General features: G+C 42.9%; 1 protein-coding gene across 1 annotated transcript in view; it reads left to right on the top strand.

Annotated features, from left to right (window-relative positions):
- Nucleotides 1-1,117: 1,117 nt before the first annotated feature.
- The window catches only part of Blos1 (biogenesis of lysosome-related organelles complex 1 subunit 1), a 57,902-nt gene continuing 36,293 nt past the window's right edge, over nt 1,118-22,726 (top strand). Inside the window, exons 1-2 of the mRNA XM_068392415.1 lie at nt 1,118-1,220; nt 21,822-21,909. Of these exons, the coding sequence (XP_068248516.1) occupies nt 21,849-21,909 (61 nt within the window). The 5' untranslated portion in view covers nt 1,118-1,220; nt 21,822-21,848. The remainder of the gene's footprint in view (nt 1,221-21,821; nt 21,910-22,726) is intronic.

The following is a 22,726-nucleotide window of genomic DNA, read 5'->3' as shown; positions in this document are numbered from 1 at the left end:
GACATTTTCTGCCTTTTTGAGGGGGCAATGGGTGTTTAAAGCGTTTACTTAATTGATTCAATATCATTCGCTAGATAATTAGCTTTCTCTGTAAGTTCAGCTATGCTTTTTTCATGTTCTGTTTTTGTATTGTTTCTCTTCTATAGTTCTTCCTCCATTTGTTTTATTTTTATCCATACCCTCCTGTTTTATCATTGAAATTTAAGCTTTATTTACACACTCAGGACAAAGTCATGGCACTTTCTCTATATGTGCATCAGTGGTGCTAGTATATATAAACACACTTCCTGTGATAGTAACTAGTAAAGATCACAACTTATCCAATCCTTGCCCTTCCCCTTTGCAAATCTACACGAGGAGCAATTTCCTATCATTGTGTAGTTTTATTTTTACTTATGTTCCCCCATATTACTGCTACTATTTAAAAGTTTTTAAGTACGAAAGCAATAATCTGGATTCAATTATCAGGAAAGTCCCTACAGTACCAAATTTGTTTTTAGACTTGGTTGCAGCTTGCAAACCAAAAAAAATAGAAAATGCCGTATTTGGAATAAACCTAGTTCGAGTTGATTTGTAAGAGTCACCCTTCAGTACTTATTCGTTTTCTTTTAATACAAACCCCTGACCATTCGTATCCGTAGTTTTAATTTTTTTAATGTTATTAGTATTACTTATATATTGTTATTGTCTAATAAAAAAATGTTTTATTTTAGATTATCCTTTGTGTCCCAAAACGATTTTAAACAGTTCAATTAAGAAATAGAACAAAGTAAATGAAGGAGGTGCCGATGAAAAGGTTAGTTCCTCCACCTGATACTAAAAGCCGTCATCTGTCAGAAGCAGTGTTGCCAGATTTGGAAATTTATCCCTAGATTTGGGGATTTTGGATGTCTGATGGGGATATTCTGTACATATTTTCTATGGAGAAGAAACAAAGATGAGTGAACCTTTATATTGTTTCAGTTAGTTTACCTGCACTTATATGAATTAAAGTGAGTAATTTCTATATTAGTAAAGCCTACATGATAAGAAGAGAATATATTTGTGGAAATAAGGATATTTGGGTTTGGGGTATTTTTCATCACGAGTTTTGGGGATTTTTACACTAACCCATCTGGTAACACTTGCAGTCGTTTACTTGTGATACAACATCGAAGGAACCTTTTGCTTGTAATTACATTATCAAAGGAAGGAAACGTGTGATTTATTATATCAAATAGGTAAATATGAATGTTATAATATTGCCAGTTGATCGAAAGGTATTAATTTTTTATTATGATAAGGATAATAATGGCACCAACGCTACGTGAATTCTTTGACATCTCTATGGTAGATTTGGTTTTGCATTTGCCATTTTAACTTATCTGGTCGAAATGGTAAAATTATTATATATTGCTGCTTTTGAGGTAGCTGTGATAAACTGCTTATTATAATTATTTTTAGGGTAAACTAATTTATTGTCAAATCGATTTCCATAATAAGGACATTTTTTTATCCTTTATTATTATTATTATTATTATTATTATTATTATTATTATTATTATTATTAGCCAAGCTACAACTCTAGTTGGAAAAGCAAGATGCTATAAGCCCAAGGGCTCCAACAGGGAAAAATAGCCCAGTGAGGAAAATGCAATTTCATGAAGATAGGTAAAACTATAGTTACAGACGGAACAATATTTTGGACAGAAAATATAGTTTTTCCTGTAGTAAATAATGTGCTTTCACTGAATATGACCTTCATTTCAACAGCATATAAACCAAAAACCTGTTAGACTATCTAAGGACGGAGATATGTGTTAGAAATCTAATTGTTTTTGCTCCCCGTACGCTTGCTTTGCTCTCGGATAAAAGATATAGGGGTGTGTATGATGACGGCTGATGTAGAATAGAGCAGTGTAGGGGGGTCGCTGTAAGGACACAGCTTGTAGGTTAGGTAAGGGGGGGGGGGAAGTTTAGGTTAGTTGATGTCCATTTTTCATGCACGATGGAGGAACTGGCCGCTGATATACAAAGGCTCCAAGGACAACATCAAGTGCCTGTGTACTGGCAAGCGGTACGTGGTGAGCTGCGCACGCTAACCCCATTGGGTATGCAAAAGTTGGAAACTCAGTTTTGTATACACTATAAGTTACAAATCTTACAGACAGCCAATTTCCATTTTATGTCTTTCATAAATGTAGAAAAGGCAGACTATTTTTACAAACACAGAGGAATAACAGGAAATGCAAAAGTCTACAGTTGTAATTGTACATGCATTTCAAAAAGGCTTACTCTTATAGCTAGCTTTAATTCATGGTAGGTTCATAATGATATAAAGGTCAGTCTTATTACAGACCTATATTAAATTAGTTTCAAATCGTAAAAAGCCATTAGTAATAAAAAATTACCATTCTCCTTATAGGCCTTCAATTATGTTCATACTGTAATATCAATTCTTAGAGGCCTATACATAAATGAAATCATGAACATTTACCCTTTAAAATAGACATATCAGCCCAATTATTATAATAACTTATTCTTATGATAAACGTCACATCTTATTACACGGTATTTCAACCCATTGGAGTGCTGTATTGTTAGCTGTTCTGAGATCCATGTCTCAATTGGTGTGTCCAATTGGACAACTATGACAATGGAGACAATACTTGAGAATGGAACATTATAAAATGAGCTAATGGAGAGGTGGAAGTGTGTGTTTGTGTAGGCCTATGTGGGCTCGTCTTGATTAAGTTGTCAGTCAGCTGATTAGTGATAAATGGTTTGTATCTTTTCCTTCTAGATGTCTGATGTCATGATAAAGGAGAGATTAGTACCGGTGTGATGGTCTGAACGATCCCGCGGTCTCAGAATTCTCCTTGACATTGTATAATGGTTCTTTTCCGCCATTAGCTCGCTTCGCTCGCATGAAAATAAAACATCAAGCTCGTATGTACTGGCAAGCGGTAATGTTGAGCTGCGCACGCTAACATTACAGGAAAATAAAACGTCGACCTCGTATGCACTGACAAACGGTAATGTTCGCGCATGCGCAGATTATCAAGGAGAATTCTGAGACCAGGGGATTGTTCAGACTGTCACACTAGATCTGTTTTTCCTTTTTTTCTTTTTTGAGTTTTGAACAAAATAGATTTTGATGATAATTTAATTACTTTAGTGTTTTTGTATAATTCTTTGAAATAAATAAAGTAAATGAATAAGAGAATATATAGCTCGTATAGCAGATTACCGTAATATCAATTTGTTGTTATTGAGAAACTGTCGTTACAGTGTATCATCTGTACGTTGATTGATAGTATCTGTGTGCCTGCATCACGCAACAATATTTGCCAGGTACTATTTGGTAAATATAGCTATGTATGCATTATTTCTGTAACATTGAGGGAACTCGCGCAATAATTCATACAGTAGCACAATTGTTCAACACTTGTCCCATTTAGTCAATGCAGTCTCTTGCACTCGATGTCAAGAATAGCAAAAATGTGGCAGCTTTCAAGAAAAACCTGAAGACTTATCTTTTTAGAAAGTGTTATAATAGTGACCTGAAAACTATTAAGCCTGAATACAAATGCTAGCGAAATAACTGATAATGATACAGAGCAAAATATTAACTGGAAAGAAATTATTTTCACACACCAAGGCCCGCCTGAACAGACCTTTAGTGTCTGATGGAGGGCGAGAAATAAACCCGTAAAAGTAAGTAGAATACACTATACTTTAGATAGGCATACTGTTCTTCAAAATAAGATGAATTTTTAATGGATTGTAATAGTTACAAAAAAGTATATTTGTATTAATTAAACAATTTAATATTATATATAAAAATCAGACTATAAATCAGTTTAGTGAGATCAGTGTTACTCTATGGACATGAGTTATGGTATGACAATGAAACAATCTCCAATAGATTTAGTAGATTTGAGAACAAAGCCCTCAGAAGGATATTGGGAGTTGAATGGCAGGACAGGATTAGAAATGAAACTATAAGAGAGATTACTTGAGTGCCATATGTGGATGAGATTATGATGAGAGGTAGATGGATATGGTTTGGGCATGCTCTTCGCACTCCTCGAGAGCAATTAGTTCATCAAACGTTCAGCTGGGCTCCTCAAGGCACTAGAAGAGTTGGAAGCCCCAGACCTATGTGGCTGAGGACTATGAAGCTTGAAGTAGGAGATGATGAATGGGGAAGTATTGAATTGAAAACTCAAGATAGAGACGACTGGCAAAATCTAACCGAGGCCCTTTGCGTCAATAGACATAGATGATGATGATGAATATTATTTCAGGCTGTTGCTCACTTAAATTACTGTAACACAAAAGGCTTGATCTGTTGTTTCTTTTTAAATATTAAACTTAGCCGGTGAATATATAATAGCTGACGTCTCGGACGGCTCGACAGAAACACAAAAACTCGCGAGCGATCGCCATGAAGGTTGCGGGTGTGCCCACCAGCGCCAACTATCGGCCAGATACCGCATATACATGTAAACAGCTCCAGTTCTTCTCTGTCGGTCTTGTCGACAAGTTGATTCCATTACTCGCTGTTGACCTGGAGTTTTTCGTCATTCTTGGTGAAGTACTTCTTTTTGGTTTTGAGCTTTCGCAGTGCAGGTGTTTTTATCTTCAATTAAAACTCTTGAACTCTTTTTTGGATAGATTTTATTGTTGATGACTTTGGATTGTTTTTGGATTTTCTTTGACTTTTCAAAATGGCTGACCCTTCTCCGATTCCTAAATTTCGTAAATGTAATGCTAGGGATTGTAACAAACGTCTTCCAAAGGCCTCTCTCGACCCACATACCGTGTGTTCTAATTGCCGGGGTAAAACCTGCCAATTAGGAGATCGGTGTGATGAGTGCGTGGTACTTTCGGAATTCGACTGGCTAGAGTTTGATAAGTATTCTCGTAAGCTAGAGAGAGATAGGGTGAGGAGAAGTTCCTCTAGATCATTAGATTTTTCCTCCTTCCATGCCCCTGAACCTAATCCTTCCCCTGTAGTAGTTGTGCCTGAACCTTCTACTAGCACTCATGAACCATCAATGCGGGATATGTTGCTTGCCATTCAAGCGTTGGGCGAGAGAGTTGAGTCTTTGGCAACGGACCGTAATCAACTCATGGCGGATGTAAAAGTGTTAAAGTGTCAGAGTGCCACATTAGAAAATCGTGGGGATAAAGTGATTAGTGCGCAAAGTGTTATAAGTGTTGCGACCGAGGGTTCGTCTGTTCGTGCTTGTCGTTCGCCTAGTCCGAGACCTCTTGCAAGCTCCCATGCACCAGGGAGAAGTAATGTCGTAGGACTTATGGGGACGAGAGGCTTTAACCAACGAACAGACGTTCCCTCTATGGTTTTGGGCGTGTCTCGTCAAGACCGCCCCTACCATAAGACGAGCGAGGCGGTTTTCTCCTCGTCATCCGAAGGCTTCTCGCGAAAGAAACCGTGGAGCAAAGTTTCTAGATCCTTAAAGCGGAAGTCAGTCCCTTCAGGACAGGTCCAGCGTCCTGGCTGTAGCCATTGGGACAGCTCTGACCCTGTGCAGTCATCGGAAGACTGCTCGCCGCCTAAACGAAAGCTTAACACGGGCTCCGAGAGTCTTAGTAAAGGCAATGTTTTGCCGTCACAGACGTTACCATCGTCTCGTCCCGTACCGACTCCCGTTGATCCTAAATGGGTTGTCCTGCAGGATATGCAGAATAAGCTTGCCTCCCTTATGGAGGAGTATACCGTTGAGCAGGTTCACGATGATCCTCGCCGTTACGCTGATCGAGATCCTGGCCTTCAGCCGCCCAAACGAGCCTTTACTCGTCCTGTTGACGTTACAAAGTCACGTCAGTCACGTGACTTGGAGCCTCAGTCGATGCAGTCCCGTGTTGACTTTCAGCCGCTTGTTGACGTTCAGCCGCCACCGCATGCTCGTGTTGACGTTCAGGACGTTCGCCAACCATCTCAGTTGCCTTGTTTTGACGTTGAGCGTCAAGCACCGCAGTCAAGGGTTGTTTTGACTGCTCAATCTAGGCAGTCAAGGCAGTCTCGACTTGACGTCGAGCGTCCTCCCGCTCCTGTTGCTGTTACTGGTCAGTCCTTTAAGCAGTTACATGACGCAGCGTCCTTGACTGCTACTGATGCTCCTTTGCGTGTGGACTTTGCTTGTCAAGCATTGCCACAACGGCAGGTCTCTTCCTTGCTTGAGACTAATCAATTGTCGGACGAGGTTCCTTCAGATGAGGATGTTGCTGATCCCATGCCTTCTGATAATCCTTTGGACGTTTTATCAAACGTGGAAGAGCCTAAGGCTGCGCAACCTTCCATGGATTTTAAGAAAATTATGATAGTTTTTAAGGATCTTTTCCCAGATCATTTTGTTACTGTTGCTCCTCGTTTGCCTCCGTCTGAGTTTGCGCTAGGCTTAGCTGCTGCCAAGCCTTCTTTTACTAAGCTAGTGTTTTCTCGCTCTTCTAAGAGGGCTTCACGTCTTCTAGGCGACTGGTTGGTTACCAGGAGGAGTTTGGGGAAGATGGCCTTTGCCTTCCCACCTTCTAAACTAGCTTCTAGAGCGAGCGTCTGGTATGACACGGGAGAAGTTCTCGGCTTGGGAGTCCCTGCCTCTGCCCATGGTGACTTCTCAAGCCTCGTAGACTCTCCCCGTCGCCTGGCCATGAGACGCTCTAAAATTTGTTGGTCCTCCTCGGACCTTGACCATCTCCTTAAAGGGGTATTCAGGGCCTTCAAAGTTTTTAACTTTTTAGATTGGTCTCTAGGAGCATTAAGCAGGAAGATCTCGTCTGCTGACCAGGATGTGTCCTTACTTATTATGTCTTGTATGGACAAAGCCATCCGCAATGGCTCCAATGAGCTCGCCTCCACCTTTACGTCTGGAGTCTTGAAGAAGAGAGAAACCCTTTGCTCTTTCCTTTCAGCAGGAGTTACTCCCTGTCAAAGATCGGAACTTCTCTTTGCTCCCTTATTGGCTGCCTTGTTTCCTCAACAGCTGATTAAGGACATTGCTGCTTCGCTTGTACAGAAGGACACACATGACCTGATGGCTTCTTCTGCTCGCAAGGGAGCTCCTTCTTCGTCCTTTGTTGTGAGACCCAGATTCGAGACTCCTGCGTCTAGGTTTATCCCGCCCTTTCGTGGCAGAGCTCCCAGCAGGGGAGGCTCTCGTGCCGACGGAAAGAGAGGTAAGAGGAGAGGAGCCAAGTCCTCCCGTGGCAGAGTCTGACTGCCCACGTCCTCAGACAGCGGTAGGGGCCAGACTGACCAACTTCTGGCAGGCCTGGGAGAAGAGGGGTGCAGACCAAGAGTCTGTGTTGTTGCTCAAGGAGGGGTACAAAATACCTTTTGTACGCAGGCCTCCGCTAGTAACAGTTCCTCTAGACCTCTCTCCCAGGTATCGAGAGGAGTCAAAGAGACAAGCTCTACATCACCAAGTGTCTCTGTTGCTAGAGAAGGGAGCAGTGGTGAAAGTCTCGGACCTTCAATCACCGGGATTTTACAACCGTCTCTTCCTAGTCCCAAAGCATACGGGAGGTTGGAGGCCAGTGCTGGACGTCAGTGCGCTCAACGTTTTTGTTACGAAAACAAAATTTACGATGGAGACCACGAAGTCCGTCCTAGCAGCGGTCAGGGAGGGAGACTGGATGGTCTCTCTCGACCTGCAAGATGCGTATTTCCACATTCCTATACACCCGGATTCCCAACCGTATCTGAGGTTTGTTTACAGGAATGTGGTGTACCAGTTTCGAGCACTGTGCTTCGGCCTCAGCCCTGCTCCTCTCGTGTTTACGAGGCTCATGAGGAATGTGGCAAAATTCCTTCATTTATCGGGAATTCGAGCCTCCCTGTACTTGGACGACTGGCTTCTCAGAGCATCGTCCAGTCATCGCTGTCTGCAGGATCTACACTGGACGTTGGGTCTTTCAAAGGAGTTGGGACTGTTGGTCAACTTAGAAAAGTCTCAACTGATTCCATCCCAGACGATTCTCTATTTGGGGATGGAGATTCGCAGTGTAGTTTTTCGGGCTTTTCCGTCTGCCACCCGAATAGAACAAGCCCTGCTCAAAGTCCGACTCATGCTGAAAAAAGAACGTTGTTCAGTAAGAAGTTGGATGAGTCTCGTAGGGACCCTGTCATCCCTGGAGCAGTTTGTCTCGCTAGGGAGACTTCATCTTCGCCCTCTCCAGTTCCATCTAGACTCTCACTGGAACAAGAGCAAGACTTTAGAAGCTGTATCAATCCCGGTCTCCGAGCCAGTAAAAGCATGCCTGAACTGGTGGGACAGCAACATAAGTCTGAGAGAGGGTCTGTCCCTGGCAGTCAAGAACCCAAACCACGTGTTGTTCTCAGACGCGTCGGATTTGGGTTGGGGTGCGACTGGACGGTCTGGAATGTTCGGGTCTTTGGACTTCGGTTCAGAAGAGCATGCACATCAACGGCAAGGAGCTATTAGCAGTCCACTTGGCCTTGATGAATTTCGAGAGCATTCTTCGAAACAAAGTGGTAGAGGTCAATTCAGACAACACCACAGCTTTGGCGTACATCTCCAAGCAAGGAGGCACTCACTCCCACACACTGTTCGTGATCGCAAGGGACCTTCTCATCTGGTCAAAAAATTGAGGCATCTCCCTGTTGACAAGATTCATCCAGGGGGACTTGAACGTCTTGGCAGACTGTCTCAGTCGGAGAGGTCAGGTGATCCCCACGGAATGGACCCTCCACAAGGACGTGTGCAAGAGTCTTTGGGCGACTTGGGGTCAACCCTCCATAGACCTCTTTGCCACCTCGTTGACCAAAAGGCTCCCGCTCTATTGCTCGCCAGTCCCAGATCCAGAGGCAACCCACATAGACGCGTTTCTGCTGGACTGGTCTCACCTGGACTTGTATGCATTCCCACCGTTCAAGATAGTCAACAAGGTACTGCAGAAGTTCGCCTCTCACGAAGGGACAAGGTTGACGTTGGTTGCTCCCCTCTGGCCCGCGAGAGAATGGTTCACAGAGGTACTTCAATGGCTGGTAGACGTTCCAAGGAGTCTTCCTCTAAGGATAGATCTCTTACGGCAGCCCCACGTAAGGGATCTTCATCAAAGCCTCCCCGCGCTTCGTCTGACTGCCTTCAGACTATCGAAAGACTCTCAAGAGCTCGAGGCTTTTCGAAGGAGGCAGCCAGAGCGATTGCGAGAGCTAGGAGAGCTTCTACCATCAAAGTATACCAGTCGAAGTGGGAAGTCTTTCGAGACTGGTGCAAGTCAGCGTCTGTTTCCTCTTCCAGTACCTCTGTAGCCCAAATCGCAGACTTTCTCTTACATCTGAGAAATGTTCGCTCCCTCTCAGCACCCACTATTAAGGGCTACAGGAGCATGTTGGCTTCGGTCTTTAGACATAGAGGCTTAGATCTTTCCAATAATAAAGATCTCCAAGATCTCCTTAAGTCTTTCGAGACCTCTAAGGAGCGTCATATGGCAACTCCTGGATGGAACTTAGACGTGGTCCTAAGGTTCCTCATGTCCGACAGGTTTGAGCCATTACATTCAGCCTCCCTGAAGGATCTCACCCTCAAGACACTTTTCTTAGTGTGCTTGGCTTCGGCTAAAAGGGTCAGTGAGATCCATGCCTTCAGTAGGAACATCGGCTTTTCCACAGATAAAGCCACATGTTCGCTTCAGCTTGGTTTCCTGGCCAAAAATGAACTGCCTTCTCGTCCTTGGCCTAAGTCATTTGATATACCTTGCCTGTCAGAGATCGTAGGCAACGAGCTTGAAAGAGTACTGTGTCCAGTTAGAGCTCTTAAGTTCTATTTAGCTCGTACTAAGTCCTTACGAGGTGGATCTGAGGCCTTGTGGTGCTCAGTTAAGAAGCCATCATTACCTATGTCAAAGAATGCTTTGTCATATTTTATTAGATTTTTAATCCGAGAGGCTCATTCTCACTTGAGTGAAAAAGACCGTTGCTTGCTTAAGGTTAAGACGCACGAAGTAAGAGCTATAGCAACTTCCGTGGCCTTTAAGCAAAATAGATCTCTGCGAAGTATTATGGACGCGACCTTTTGGAGAAGCAAGTCGGTATTCGCGTCATTTTACTTAAAAGATGTCCAGACTCTTTATGAGGACTGCTACACACTGGGTCCATTCGTTGCAGCGAGTGCAGTAGTGGGTGAGGGTTCTACCACTACATTCCCTTAATTCCAATATCCTTTTAATCTGTCTCTTGAAATGTTTTTTAATCTTGTTTTGGGTTGTACGGAAGGCTAAGAAGCCTTTCGCATCCTGGTTGATTTGGCGGGTGGTCAAATGTCATTTCTTGAGAGCGCCCAGATTAAGGGTTTTGATGAGGTCCTGTTGTATGGGTTGCCGCCCTTGATACTTCAGCTCCTGGGAGTCTTTCAGCATCCTAAGAGGATGGCTGGGCTTCGTGAGGAAAGCAGACTAACAAGGCAGAGTAATCGTCAGAGTCAGCTTCCTTACCAGGTACCTATATTTATTTGGGTTTTGTTATGATATAACTGTCAAAAACTCTAAGCATATACGCCGCAAACTGTATTAATACTGGTCTCTACCCACCACCATGGGTGTGAATCAGCTATTATATATTCACCAGCTAAGTTTAATATTTGAAAATGATATTTTGATTATAAAATAAATTTTTGAATATACGTACCCGGTGAATATATAAATTAAAGGCCCCCCCTTCCTCCCCGATAGAGACCCAGCGGGATGAGAAGAACTGGAGCTGTTTACATGTATATGCGGTATCTGGCCGATAGTTGGCGCTGGTGGGCACACCCGCAACCTTCATGGCGATCGCTCGCGAGTTTTTGTGTTTCTGTCGAGCCGTCCGAGACGTCAGCTATTATATATTCACCGGGTAAGTATATTCAAAAATTTATTTTATAATCAAAATATCATTTTTGTCTGGCTCGGTATACGATCCATATGTGTTGGATTAAGGAGGGTGTACGGTACTGTGCAGTATTTCAAAATTGCATCAAAACATTAACATTTATAACCTGTTGTGCCATGCCCTTAATGGATAAACATGCTTTGATTGAAATGAATTTTGAATAAAATATGATATGAAATATAGGCCTATTTTTATATTGCTGTAAGATAGGCTTTTATTCAGAAAAGCTGCCTGTGAATATTATTATTATTATTATTATTATTATTATTATTACTAGCCAAGATACAACCCTTGTTGGAAAAGCAAGATGCTATAAGCCCAAGGGCTCCAACAGGGAAAAATATAGCCCAGTGAGGAAAGGAAACAAGGAAATAAATAAATAATGGGAACAAACTAACAATAAATCATTCTAAAAACAGTAACAGCGTCAAAACAGATATATCCTATATAAACTATTAACAACGTCAAAAACAGATATGTCATATATAAACTATAAAAAGACTCATGTCAGCCCGGTCAACATAAAAACATAAAAATTATTACCTTGCAAACAAAATTTCCAGGAAATGCAGAGAAATAAACTTTTCAATAATGCTCAGAGCAAGTGCTTTTGGTTGTAAATGATGGATGATATAGCAATATAAACTGCTGCTAGTGGGAGCAAACCTTCCATTGACACATAGGCCTATGAAGCCAATATCAGGAAAATGAAAGCATGGATTAAGCACATTCAGTGCTCTCATTGTTGCAAAACCAAAGCCCATATGGATAAGTGAATTGCCTGGATGTGCCTTAACAGTTTGTAGAACAATGAAGGTTAAAAATGTTCATAAAGGTCAGAGACATGGGGCAGGTTGTTATCACACCATTTAATGTCCTGCAAACTGAACATATTGTACTCGTATGATTTATGTTCAAGCCACCTCTTCACCCAACCGGGAACTAGGTAGTAGGTTGGCTAGGGCACCAGCCGCCCGTTGAAATACTACCGCTAGAGAGTTATGGGGTCCTTTGACTGGCCAGATAGTACTACATTGGATCCTTCTCTCTGGTTACGGTTCTTTCTCCTTGCCTACACATACGCCGAATAGTCTGGGCTATTCTTTACAGATTCTCCTCTGTCCTTATACACCTGACAACACTAAGATTACTAAAAAACTGTTCTTTGCTCAAGGGGTTAACTCCTGCAGTGTATTTGTTCAGTGGCTACTTTTCACTTGGTAAGGGTAGAAGAGACTCTTTAGCTATGGTAAGCAGCTCTTCTAGGAGAAGGACACTCCAAAATCAAACTATTGTTTTCTAGTCTTGGGTAGTGCCATAGCCTCTGTACCATGGTCTTGCACTGTCTTGGGTTAGAGTTCTCTTGCTTGAGGGTACACTCAGGCACACTATTCTATCTGATTTCTCCTCTTGTTTTGTTAAAGTTTTTATAGTTTATATAGGAAATATTTATTTTAATGTTGTTACTCTTAAAATTTTTAAATATTTAACTTAGCCGGTGAATATATAGCTGCAACTCTGTTGCTCGACAGACAAAAAACTCGCCAGCGATCGCTATACAGGTTGCGGGTGTGCCCACCAGCGCCAACTGTCGGCCAGATACCATACTCCATGTAAACAAAGACTCAATTTCTTCTCTGTCGACATGTCGACAAGACGTACTTTTACTCGCTGTAGAACCTGGAGTTTTCTCAACATATTTGGTGAAGTACTTCATTTTGGTTTGAGCTTTCGCAGTGCAGGTGTTTTATCTTCATCTTAAATCTTGAACTCGTTTTGGATAGATTTAATTTTTGGTGACAAAGAGAGTATGGACTTTCTTTGACTTTTTAATGGCCGACCCTTCCCTTAGACGGAAGTGTGTTTAGGCTTTTAGTAATTATCTTATCACGTTATAAATTAATTATAGATTTTCCTCTATATATTTTATATCTCACCGCCTTTATTAGGCCTCTTCGATTAACTTTCCATTTATAATAAACATAAAAAATAAATTTTAATGTTTTGTTTATATGCGACCTTTCCTGAGAGTAGGCGGTCCTAACTTGGAAACCGAAGTTAAACAACGTTGAGCCCTTTCAATCGTAAATAGCTTTTAAAGAGCTAATGATTTAAAACTTTTTAAATGAAATATTTTATGAAAGAATTTCTTTGAATAGTCTTCGTACTGTTTTCAAAGATGAACTAACGTTTAGTTTATTTATGCTACGCAGTTTGCGCTCTATCGTTACGATAGAGAGAGAGAGTATCACGGTTTCACTTTGCAGAAAGAGTAAATCGATTCTGACGTTTTGTTCATTCTTCTTTCAAAGCTTAAATGTTTTAAATTCTATTTTAAAGGAACTTCTTAATTGAAAAACCTTTCAGTTTTTTCTTTTGGTCAAATAACATGTTTTTTGACGAAACGTAATTGGGCTCTTCTCTTAGGTGCGAAATCAAGAGAGAAAGAGAGAGAGAGATAGAGACGGAGGGAGAGAGAGGAGAGAAAACGTTCTGTTCAAGCGGGTAATGTTGTTCTCGTGTTACTCTCGTCCCTAGTCTCTGTACGAGGAGAAAGGATAAAACGTTTTTAGTTTTATTCTCGTCCCCATGCAATGTACGGTGAGAGATTGAAAACGTAGTTTTGAATGAACTAGTGTTTATTCTCTTCCCCAACTACTGAATTTTTTTATCTTAAAAGATGTTTACTGTTTTTTTTTTTTTGCTGGTATTAATGTGCTTGCATTATACGACTGATTTCGCATTTACTACCTTTTGATGAGGGTAGAATTGCGTGCTTCAGGTAGAAATCAGTAAAAGTTTCGATTTCAGTGAAATAAGTGCAAAACAGAAAATCGTAGTGATAAAGTGATATTGCGCAGTGTTACAGTGTTGCGTCCGAGGGTTCGTCTGTTCGTGCCTGTCGTTCACCTAGTCCGGGACCTCTTGCAAGCTCCCAAGCCCAGGGGAGAAGTAATGTCGTACGACTTATGGGTTCGAGAGGCCTTGATCAGCGAACAGACGTTTCCCTCTATGGTATCGGGTGTATCTTACCAAGATCTCCCCTACCATAAGGCGAGAGAGACAATTTTCTCCTCGTCATCCGAAGGCTTTTCGCATAAGAAACCTGAAACAAGGTTTCGAGGCCCTTAAGCGAAAGTCAGTCCTTTCAGGACAGGTCCAGCGTCCTGGTTGCAGCCATTAGGACAGCTCTGACCCTATGCAGTCATCGGAAAACTGCTCGCCGCCTAACAAAAGCGTAACACAGACTCCGAGAGTCTTTTTTGTTGGCAAAGTGTTGCGGTCACAGACGTTACCCTCGTCTCTTACCGCAACCATTTCCGTTGATCCTTAATGGGTTGTACGGCAAGACATGCAGAATATGCTTGCCTCCCTTATGGAAGACTATTCTGCCGATTAGTCCGTTGAGCCTAGCCGTTTATCTCATCGATATCCTGGCTTTCAGCCAACCTAACGTTCCTTTTTGCATCCTGTTGACGTTGGCGTAGCTAAGTCACGTCAGTCAGGTTGTTTAGAACCACACTCGATGCGGTCTCGTGTGGATTTTCAGCCACATTTGGACGTTAGGCCACTTGCTGATGCTCCTGTTGACGTTCAGGACGTTCGCTAACAATCGGAGTTGACTTGTTTTGACGCTGTGCGTCAACCTCCGCATTCTAGAGTTGTTTTGACTGCTCAGTCTAGGCAGTCAAAGCAGTCTCGAGTGGACGCTGTGCGTCCTCACGCACCTGTTGTTGTTGACAGTTCAGTTGTTGACAGTTCACAGACTGTCAAGCAGTTACATGACGTTGCGTCCTGGTCCGCTACTAATGCACCAGTGCGTGTGGACTCTGCTTGTAAAGCATTGCCACCACGGTAGGTCTCTCCCTTGCTTGAGACTCAGCTTTTATCGGACAAGGTTCCTTTAGATGAGGAAGTTGCTGTTCCCCCTCCTACTGATATTCCCTTGAGGACTCTGTCAGATGGAGAGGAGCCTAAAGCTGCTTAGCCCCCTATGGACTTTAATTAAATCATGATGATTTTTTTTAAGGATCTTTGTCCGGATCTTTTTGTAACTGCTGCTCCTCGTTCGCCTAAACGTCAGAGCTTACACTAGGCCTAGCTACTTCGAAGCCGTTGTTTTTAAGCTAGTGCTCTCTCGCTCTCCTAGAGAGCTTTACGTTGGCTAGGCGACTGGTTTATCACCAGGAGGAGTTTTGGGGATACAGCCTTTGCTTTCCCTTCTTTTAAACTGGCTTATAGAGCGAGAATCTGATATGTCACGAGAGAAGTTCTCGGCTTGGGAGTTCCTGCCTCTGCCCAGATAGACTTCTCAAATCTCGTAGACTCTCCCTGGCGCCTGGCCAGGAGACGCTCCAAGTTTTTTTTACAGGTCAACTTCACAGCTGTTTTCGAGCCTTTGAAGTTTTGCTGTACGATTATGTCATGCATAAACAAGGCTTTCAGGGATGGAAAGCGGTACCGCCTCAGTCGCTAACCCCGTCTGTTGCCGCACCTGCTCCCGTAAACCCTAAATGGGCTTTGCTGCAAGACATGCAGTCCAAGCTTGCGTCCTTGATAGAGGACTTTAATGCGGAGAAGGTTGCTGCTGAACCTTCTGGCCAACAACCTTCCAAGCGGTCGGTTGTGCGTCCTGTTGACGCTGAGGTAACCTTCTCGCGTCTACCAGTTGAGGTGGTTCCTCCACCGATGCGACCCAGTGTGGGTTGCCAGCCGCACGTTGACGTTAAGCGACGCTCGGAGGTGGTTGTTGACGTTCAGGACGTTCAACAACCATCAGAGGTGACTTGTTTTGACGCGGTGCGTCAACCTCCGCAACTCGGTATGGTGTTGACTGCACAACCCAGACGGTCTAGACAGTCTCGGGTGGACGCTGTGCGTCCTCGCGCACCCATGGTTGTTGACAGTTCACAGACTGTGCAGCAGTTCCATGACGTTGCGTCCGGCTCCGTCACGCATGCACCAGTGCGACCGGACTCAGCGAGCCAGACGTTGCCCACTCCGTTGCCGTTTCCTCATCAGTTTTCGGATGAGGAACTATCTGATGAGGACGTTGCTGAACAACAAGACGATCAGCCCCCAGAATAGATCAAGCCCTGCTATCCATCCAGAAGATGCTGAAGAAGGAACGCTGCTCAGTCAGGCTGTGGATGAGTCTGGTGGGGACGCTGTCATCCCTGGAACAGTTTGTATCACTAGGAAGACTACACCTCCGTCCTCTTCAATACCATCTGGCTTTTCACTGGAAAAAGGACAAGACGCTAGAAGCGGTATCGATCCCGATTTCCGGAAAGATAAAGTCTTGTCTGACTTGGTGGAAGGACAATATCAACCTTAGAGAGGGTCTTCCCCTGGCTGTTCAGACTCCCCACCACGTTCTCTTCTCTGACGCATCGGACTTGGGCTGGGGCGCGACACTGGACGGTCGGGAATGTTCAGGTCTGTGGAACTCGAGTCAGAGGAGCATGCATATCAACTGCAAGGAGCTGTTGGCAGTTCATCTGGCCTTGAAAAGCTTCGAGTATCTCCTTCGAGGCAAAGTGGTGGAAGTAAACTCAGACAACACCACGGCCTTGGCGTACATCTCCAAACAAGGAGGTACCCACTCACTGACGTTGTACGAGATCGCAAGGGACCTGCTCATCTGGTCAAAAGGTCAAGACATCTCCCTAGTAACGAGGTTCATCCAAGGCGACTTGAACGTCATAGCAGATTGTCTCAGTCGGAAAGGGCAAGTAATTCCAACCGAATGGACCCTCCACAAGGATGTGTGCAAGAGACTTTGGGCCACTTGGGGTCAACCAACCATAGATCTCTTTGCAACCTCGCTGACCAAGAGGCTTCCAATCTATTGCTCTCCAGTCCCGGACCCAGCAGCAATACATATAGATGCCTTCCTCCTAGATTGGTCACATCTGGATCTCTACGCATTCCCACCGTTCAAGATTGTCAACAAGGTACTGCAGAAGTTCGCCTCTCACGAAGGGACAAGGTTGACTTTAGTTGCTCCCCTCTGGCCCGCGAGAGAATGGTTCACCGAGGTACAGTACTTCGATGGTTAGTAGACGTTCCCAGAAGTCTTCCTCTAAGGGTAGACCTTCTACGTCAGCCACACGTAAAGAAGGTACTCCAAAGCCTCCACGCTCTTCGTCTGACTGCCTTCAGACTATCGAAAGACTCTCGAGAGCTAGAGGCTTTTCGAAGGAGGCAGCCAGTGCGATTGCTAGAGCAAGGAGAGCGTCTACCATTAGAGTCTACCAATCGAAGTGGGAAGTCTTCCGAGACTGGTGCAAGTCAGTTTCTGTATCCTTGACCAGTACCTCTGTAGCTCAAATAGCTGATTTTCTCTTATACCTGAGAAAAGGACGATCCCTTTCAGCTCCCACTATCAAGGGCTACAGAAGCATGTTGGCATCGGTCTTCCGGCATAGAGGCTTAGATCTTTCCAACATAAAGATCTGCAAGACCTCCTTAAGTCTTTTGAGACCACCAAGGAGCGTCGTTTGGCTACCCCTGGATGGAATTTAGACGTGGTACTAAGATTCCTCATGTCAGACAGGTTGGAGCCGTTACAATCAGCCTCCCTGAAAGATCTCACTCTTAAGACTCTTTTCCTGGTATGCTTAGCCTCGGCTAAAAGAGTCAGTGATATTCATGCCTTCAGCAAGAACATCGGATTTTCGTCGGAAAAAGCCACTTGTTCGCTGCAACTTGGTTTTCTAGCCAAAAATGAGCTGCCTTCTCGGCCTTGGGCTAAATCTTTCGATATTCCCAGCTTATCGGAGATCGTAGGCAATGAACTAGAAAGAGTCTTATGCCCTGTTAGAGCTCTTAAGTTCTATTTAAAGCGTACTAAACCTTTACGAGGCCAATCTGAAGCTTTATGGTGTTCAGTTAAGAAACCATCCTTGCCTATGTCAAAGAATGCTTGGTCATACTTTATCAGATTGTTAATACGAGAAGCTCATTCACATCTGAGTGAGGAAGACCGAACTTTGCTTAAGGTGAAGACGCACGAAGTTAGAGCTGTAGCAACTTCCGTGGCGTTTAAGCAAAATATATCTCTGCAAAGTATAATGGACGCAACCTATTGGAGAAGCAAGTCAGTGTTCGCGTCATTTTACTTGAAAGATGTCCAGTCTCTTTACGAGAACTGCTACACACTGGGACCATTCGTAGCAGCGAGTGCAGTAGTGGGTGAGGGCTCAACCACTACATTCCCTAATTCCATATCCTTTTAATCTGTCTCTTGAAATGTTGTTTTTTATGGGTTGTCCGGAAGGCTAAGAAGCCTTTCGCATCCTGGTTGATTTGGCGGGTGGTCAAAGTCATTTCTTGAGAGCGCCTAGATTAGGGGTTTGATGAGGTCCTGTTGTATGGGTTGCAGCCCTTGATACTTCAGCTCCTAGGGGTCTGTCAGCATCCTAAGAGGATCGCGAGGCTCCGTAAGGAAGACGTACTTATAAGGCAGAGTAATCGTCTAAGTCGACTTCCTTACCAGGTACCTATTTATTTTGTTTTTTGTTATTTTGATAAAATGAAATAAAAACTCTTAGCTCATAAGATGTAAACATATTTAACTGGTCTCTACCCACCACCCTGGGTGTGAATCAGCTATATATTCACCGGCTAAGTTAAATATTTAAAAATGATATTTTAATTATAAAATAAATTTTTTAATATACTTACCCGGTGAATATATAAATTAAACGACCCTCCCTTCCTCCCCAATAGAGACGCAGTGGGATGAGAAGAAATTGAGTCTTTGTTTACATGGAGTATGGTATCTGGCCGACAGTTGGCGCTGATGGGCACACCCGCAACCTGTATAGCGATCGCTGGCGAGTTTTTTGGTACAGTTTTTTGTCTGTCGAGCAACAGAGTTGCAGCTATATATTCACCGGGTAAGTATATTCAAAAATTTATTTTATAATTAAAATATCATATTTCATGTTTTCTTGTTTCCTTTCCTCACTGGGCTATTTTCCCTGTTGGGGCCCCTGGGCTTATAGCATTCTGCTTTTCCAACTAGGGTTGTTGCCTAGCAAGAAATGATAATGATAATGGCTGCTGATGACTTAGCTAGTAAAGCTATGGCAGTTTTGACAACATGGAAAAACTATCATGCTGTGAATATAGTGGTGACCTGTGGTCCCACGGATTGGTAGCTATAAACATTTCAGTTAGGCTGCCACTTCAATATTTGAATTTGATCCACTCTACCCGATTGCATGTTCTTACGCAAAATACAAACCCTCATCACTTAAATAGGTTTACTGTACTCCGTTGCTGTTTGGTTACGACTAGAAATAAGGAAATCGTGGGATTCTGGTGACAATTTATGGTTGCCAGCATCCCACTCATGCAGGGTAGGAGCGGCTGAGTCAGTTGGGGTCGCACCACTTAACTCTTTCTGTTGTTCCAGTAAGACATCTGTTTTGATCGCTGTCTGTGCTACGTTTTGCTTTGTGCCTTTTCTCTTATAGTACATTTGTGATTATGAGTGTCTCTCAAGTTAATATGAGAACCTGCCCCGACCTTGTAGTTAGTCCTTGGGGCACTGTGACGAGCCGAGAGAAGGTTGTGACTCAAAGACAGGATGAAAGCAACTGAGTGAGTTTATTATAGAACACTCCTTTATATACAAAAGCTCAAGGCAACAAGAAATTTCCTGTTCAAAATCGACACCGTTATCGGTGAAAAAAACAGACATGTTTAATCAGGCTCTTTTTAGTGCGAGGGAAGAGCGAAGATACAAGCATAATATATACACAAAATTAACCATGTACGATCGTGTGACACATGGTTGGTACAGCACCTTCATGACCTGTGTGGAGGTAGATCTCCATCCTTTCTGTCCTTAGTGTTGTGGTAAGTGATGCTCTTTTCCTTCTACTTGTGAATTTTGTCGGGATTGGCCACTATCTCAATAGGAGAAATATAATAGTTGTTTGAAAAAGAAGGCTAAGAGGGTTCGTTCCCCATCTGCTTCTTTCTCTGCTGAGAGCAAGATGCAGGAACCCTCCATCCCAAATCTTGATCTTTCTCTTTCAGATCCTTCCTTATTGGAGTTCCCTGAAAATCAGATACTGTAAGTAAAGAGGGTGGCCATTTTGTGCAACATGATGATTTTGTAGATGTGTTATCACCCATTGTAATTAGTGAACCTGAAATTTTGCACAGTAATACAGATCCTTTAGCTTCAGCTCTTATCGAGCCAGAGTAAGAGACGTTACAAGGTACATAAGTTTCATTCGGGCAGCGGCCGTTATGTTCGTCCCGCCTCGGCGGTCTGTGTTACTGGTTCCTAGATAGACTTAAGCATACATTACCTGTCCAATAATGAATTGAACTTACGTCTCAATCTTGCTTTTCGGAAGTAGTTGTATGTGATCGGTTGTTAGCGACCGGTCTCTTGCTCGACAGCAATCATTAAGGGATAAGGTGTAATACCATCTTCCTCTAGGGAGTACTGACTACTCTGGTATTACCAATCTGTAAGCGTACTTACACAGCCAACACCCATTGGATTGAAGGGAGTTGGAGGACAAGATTTCTCTTTTCCCTACACAGCAGTTTCTTGCAACTGGATGCATCTCTGGACAACAATCGACATGAGATGGGTACTTGTTATTGTTACTATTACTTGCTGGTTGGAAAAGCAGGATGCCATAAGCCCAAGGGCTCCATTTGCTTAGCTATACAGACCTCAATCATTTAACCCTTTTACCCCCAGGCTATTTGGAAATTTCCAACCCTTAACCCCCATTGGGTTATTTTCTTCCCAGCATATTTTGCAGTATATTTTTTTTTTTTAAATTGCTCTAACAGCCTTAATTTTTGTCATAGAGAGGTCAGGTTGGTCTCATTCTCTTGGAAAATGCCTGAATTTTCTCAAGAAATTATCCAAAATATGAAAAAAAGATTTTTTATAGCATTTTTTTTGCAAGGATGTAACGGTACGTCCATGGGGGTAAAGGGATGGCTTTTGTGAAACGTACCAGTACGTCCTTTGGGGGTAAAAGGGTTAATCTATGTCCCACATCATCCACCCCTCAAGTCTTGACCATGAGCAAGTGATGCAAGTTCCGCCGACTCAGCTGCTCCTTTCCCGAGTGGGTGGGATGCTGGTAACCATATAATGTTACCAGGGTCTCACAATTTCCTTACTTCTGCTTGTAACCAAACAGCAACGGAGGAAACCCATTTAAATGACTCTGGTTTTTATACCTACATACATACATATATGAAGGCACTTCCCCCAATTTTGGGGGGTAGCCGACATCAACAAATGAAACAAAACAAAAAGGGGACCTCTACTCTACGTTCCTCCCAGCCTAACAAGGGACTCAACCGAGTTCAGCTGGTACTGCTAGGGTGCCACAGCCCACCCTCCCACATTATCCACCACAGATGAAGCTTCATAATGCTGAATCCCCTACTGCTGCTACCTCCGCGGTCATCCAAGGCATCGGAGGAAGCAGTAGGGCCTACCGGAACTGCGTCACAATCGCTCGCCATTCATTCCTATTTCTAGCACGCTCTCTTGCCTCTCTCACATCTATAGCTGGGAAAAATACAAATTATTTTTTTAAATTTCTAGACTTTAGGTTGTGCAACTTTCATTAGCTTGATTTTGTACTTCATTTAATAAAACATTTGTTACTTTAGTTTGTATGTTGTGGAACATTAAAGTAATCTTATCTTTGTAATGTACTGTACTTCGCATTTAAGAATGTGTTTCATTAAGTAAAATAAGTCATATAAAGTACTGTAATATTTTGTCAGTATTCTTGTTTCCTCTTTCAATTCAAAAAGCACTTTAAAAGTGCAGTAAATTTTACTTTATTCTTTTTCCATTTTGAAAGTACAATACAGTATTTCAAATGATCAATAGATTTTATTCTTTCTCTATTCTCTTTAGGAACCTGGCAGAAGAAAACACATAGCGATGTTATCGTCTATGGTCAAAGAGCATCAGAGTCGACAACAGAGTCGCAAAGAAGAGCAAGGTGAGATATTTCTTCTTATAGCTGGATACCGCTATTGAAACTTAACGAGGTAGTGAGTAAGCCCCGCCCACCCTTCAGGCCACTGAGCTCCGATTTTGCTTTGAGCCGCTGGATAACACAAACGTATTTCCGGCATCCTCATCTAGCTATTTTAATCTTATGCTTTTTTGTTTGCAAGGGAAATTTAGCAGGAAGGAAGGATTTGCAGTTGTTTCTCAATAACTACCTGTTTGACAATATTCTGTGAAAAGCTACAAATAACCTCCTCCTTGTTCTTGTTGGAAAGCATTCCTGTCTGCTGCTTATATCCTGTCTTGTGTGGCTGTATGATAACGATGACAGCATAATCCTAAGAAGGTTGGCAATCAGTAGACATCAGTGTGTTCCGTCGGAGGAAGATTTTGTTGCCTCTGATTGTTAAGGGGAAGGATAGGATGTACAATTAATAAACAAAGACATTGATCTGCTATCATACAAAATCAATGAGGCTGCATTCTAGTCTGTGAGATCAACTGCAGAAAAATTTATATGCATTATGCACAAGAAATTATAATTGCTGTACATTAGCTTACTGTAGTACATTTTTCATCTTTCAACCCCTGTTTTTTATGTTTAAACTCGTTTACAATAAAAATATATTTTTCAATATCAAACTTACCCGATGATCATATAGCTGCATCCCTGCTGCCCGACAGAAAAAATCTACGGGAGGAATACGCCAGCGATCGCTATACAGGTGGGGGTGTATATCAACAGCGCCATCTGTCAAGTAGGTACTCAAGTACTCGATGTCAACAACGAACCAATTTTCCCTCTG

Source organism: Palaemon carinicauda, chromosome 18 (assembly GCF_036898095.1).
Source record: "Palaemon carinicauda isolate YSFRI2023 chromosome 18, ASM3689809v2, whole genome shotgun sequence".
NCBI classification, from domain to species: Eukaryota; Metazoa; Arthropoda; class Malacostraca; order Decapoda; family Palaemonidae; genus Palaemon; species Palaemon carinicauda.
The sequence above is the reverse complement of the archived record's forward strand: the minus strand, read 5'-3'. Positions and strand labels throughout refer to the sequence as shown.